General features: G+C 37.1%; 1 protein-coding gene across 1 annotated transcript in view; it reads left to right on the top strand.

Annotated features, from left to right (window-relative positions):
* The window catches only part of mep1a.2 (meprin A, alpha (PABA peptide hydrolase), tandem duplicate 2), a 9,290-nt gene extending 6,656 nt beyond the window's left edge, over positions 1 to 2,634 (top strand). The window contains exons 12-14 of the mRNA XM_032543383.1: positions 5 to 178; positions 1,381 to 1,585; positions 2,339 to 2,634. Of these exons, the coding sequence (XP_032399274.1) occupies positions 5 to 178; positions 1,381 to 1,585; positions 2,339 to 2,489 (530 nt within the window). The 3' untranslated portion in view covers positions 2,490 to 2,634. The remainder of the gene's footprint in view (positions 1 to 4; positions 179 to 1,380; positions 1,586 to 2,338) is intronic.
* The last annotated feature ends 842 nt before the right edge of the window (positions 2,635 to 3,476 follow it).

Here is a 3,476-nt window from a genome sequence, read left to right as displayed (position 1 = left end):
CCAGACACTGATCCCCGCTGGAACAAACCAACAGCGACTTCGGGAGCGGTGTGGGATGATAGCTGCCGGTGCCACCGCGGTGCAGACTTTGGCTGGAGCACATTCATTTCTCACAAGCAACTGCACAGGAGGAGCTTCCTCAAAAATGATGACCTCATCATTACAGCTGAATTTAATGGTGAGAATCAGAAATATCATCTCTTCTCCCCAGATATACAGGTTATTCATACATCAAATAGTCTGCCCACGCTCATCTGAACGCTCATTTCCTACATTTAAAAAAAGGCTAATGCTAATACTCAAGGGCGTAGAATTTGCCTTGGTGATTGGTGCATATGTACACAAACAAACATATTAAACATGAATAAGAATTAACAATAAATACAATAAAAAGAAACAAATATCTACAAAATAGAAGTGGTAGGTGGATTTGTATTTTACTAATAAAATGATCCAACAGGAAGTGGTCGGCCCCAGATGTTACTTTTTCCTAAGATGTTACTAGGCAAAAAGTACAGAAACTGATTTGATTTATATAACTTAAAGGTCCCATGGCATATGAGGTTTTTTAACATTATTATGCATTCCCTTCAGATACAGTATTAGGGGACCACTAAGGTCTATATAAAGGAGAGTCACATACAGTATTAGGGACCACTAAGGTCTATAAAAGAGACTTCAGATACAGTATTAGGGGACCACAAGGTCTATATAAAGAGACTTCAGATACAGTATTAGGGACCACTAGGTCTATATAGAGACTTCAGATACAGTATTAGGGACCACTAAGGTCTATAAAAGAGACTTCAGATACAGTATTAGGGACCACTAAGGTCTATGTAAAGAGACTTCGATACAGTATTAGGGACCACTAAGGCTACATAAAAGAGACTTCAGATACAGTATTAGGGACCACTAAGGTCTATATAAAAGAGACTTCAGATACATTATTAGGGACCACTAAGGTCTATATAAAGAGCTTCAGATACAGTATTAGGGACCACTAAGGTCATATAAAAAGAGACTTCAGATACAGTATTAGGGACCACTAAGGTCTATATAAAGAGACTTCAGATACAGTATTAGGGGACCACTAAGGTCTATATAAAAGAGACTTCAGATACAGGATTAGGAGACCACTAAGGTCTATATAAAAGAGACTTCAGATACAGTATTAGGGGACCACTAAGGTCTATATAAAAGAGACTTCAGATAGAACCACTAACTTATGCAAATGCCGGTTTAGTTCACATTTATTATTTCAGATTCCTTGCTACTTTAAAATTTGTCTCACTTCCCTCGTACATGTTCACACCTTTGCATTTTGAATGATGAATGAACTTTATTTAACATCTAATTTAACATTTAATGTTTCATTAGATTTGACCCACCTGATTGAGACTGAGGTGCCTGTTGACCCAGCCGCACAGAGTAATGACATCACAGATGAGAAGCCAATCAGCGAGGGGAAAATGAGACCGGAGAATCCGAAACACAGAGCAGCACGTGCTGCCTACCCGTGTCATCCCAACCCTTGTTTTAATGGAGGCGTGTGTGTGGAAAGTGAAGGGAAAGCGTCGTGCAGGTGTGTACATGTGTATTTGCACTAATTACTAAATGTGTCCATATTGTAAGAATTTCCGATTTTTTTTTAGAGAATTGGGGATATTTCACGCCTGAAAGATATTAATAATTTAAATTCCATGTCAATTAGTCACAGGCTGATGTTAAAGTAAACACTTCCACAAGGCTTGCACCTATACGTATTTAAAAGTTAAGTGTAGACCACTCTCATGTCTGGGTGTTATGTATGGAGCCAGAGCCAAAAGTCCATTAGCCTAGCTTAGCATTAAGATTGGAATCAAGGTAAAATAGCTTGCCTTTCTCTCTCCAAATGAAAAAGAAACCAGCACCTTTAGAGCTAAGTAGTTAGCATGTTGTATTTTGTTGGTCTAAAATGTACACACACAGAAATGTAAAAATGGCAGTTTGAAGTCTTATGACCAGCTACATTGTGTTTTGCAGCTATTACTTAGTGGCAGTGACTTGTGGTGGGGTTTTGTCATTACCATAAGGTTGGGAAGTGTTTGGTGGACAGATAAACTGTTCTGTGTCAAGATACACCTCGTAACTCCCTCTAAAAAACACAAATTTCATGTCATGCCTTTTTTCCCAATCATTTTGGAAAGTCATAGAAAAATGTATTACTGGTCAAATCTTTTTTGATTAGATATGCCAAAACTCCTCCGGTGTTCCATTAAATAAAAAACAAACAGCCCCTTATGCTTCAGGAAATAATTTTGCATAACTAAAAAATATGATATCTGCTGACTTTCAGGTGTGCATCCAGCCAGGCCATCTACTACTCTGATAAGAGGTGTGAGAAAGTGAACATAGACCCCGGCATTCTGGGAGCTCTGATTGGTGGTGCAGCAGGGATCGTAGTTCTGACACTGGCCATCTATACCGTCATCAGGAGAGCTCAGTGAAACATATTTCAGAGGAATATGGGATTATGTAACTTCTGTATTCATTCAGCAGTGAAAGCACAGCATACACAGTGCCAGTACTGGAAAGATAAGTATTACTATCAGTTTCTAGGCTCACTTATTGATACTATATCTGGTTTGCCCCCACACGAAATAATTTTTTAATTTTTTTTATAATAATAATAATAATATAATAATTATAATGTTTCTCCTTAGACTATGGCTAATCCCAACAACTAAAACAAATGTTTCAATTATCAAATTTAAACATTTTGTTTAATGTGTATGATACAGATAATCCTATTTAATCCACTAAAAATGATGAAAAATGTATAGTTTGGATTGAAAATTTTGAGTCATGGATAGTGTTATGAACAATAAAAGACATTATATTCATTTATTTCAATACATCTATTTAGATACATACGCTGGTTAGACACACAAAGTACAGAGGTTATAGTTCACTTGGAATAGTGGAGATTTACAGACTTTCCTTTCAATCAACATTATCAAACCAAGCCAAAATCTATGTTCTATTATACAGTCAACTCAATATAAGTTTATGTAATGCAAAACAAAATATTAAAGGGTCAGGTTTTTTTTTAAACCTGGACTCTATTTTCTTATGTTTTTGTGTCTGCGTAACTAATGAGACAAAAATCTTTGAAGTTTGCAATTTCAAAAAGGAGTTAACTCTTTAACAAAAATGTCTATCTCTGTAGGGCTCCTTTCCATTATATTTTCACATATTTAGAATAATAATCTGAGCCTGCCTGTGCCAAAACAGCCCTTCTAGTGGCTGAAATTGAGGATGCATATTCGCCCTATGGGATTAAATTGCAACCCTGTTTGCTGCTGCCGGTTACAGCTTTCTCGCTCGATGCTGGATCAAGTTACTTACACTACCCTGGAGATCCAGAGTTCTTGCAAGAGCACAGTCTGAATTTGGTCAGAAAGTTACTCTGGCATCGAGTAATGCTGCTCATT

Source organism: Etheostoma spectabile, chromosome 18 (genome assembly GCF_008692095.1).
Source record: "Etheostoma spectabile isolate EspeVRDwgs_2016 chromosome 18, UIUC_Espe_1.0, whole genome shotgun sequence".
Lineage (NCBI taxonomy): Eukaryota > Metazoa > Chordata > Actinopteri > Perciformes > Percidae > Etheostoma > Etheostoma spectabile.
Note: the sequence above shows the minus strand (reverse complement) of the source record. Positions and strands in the feature narration are given on the sequence as shown.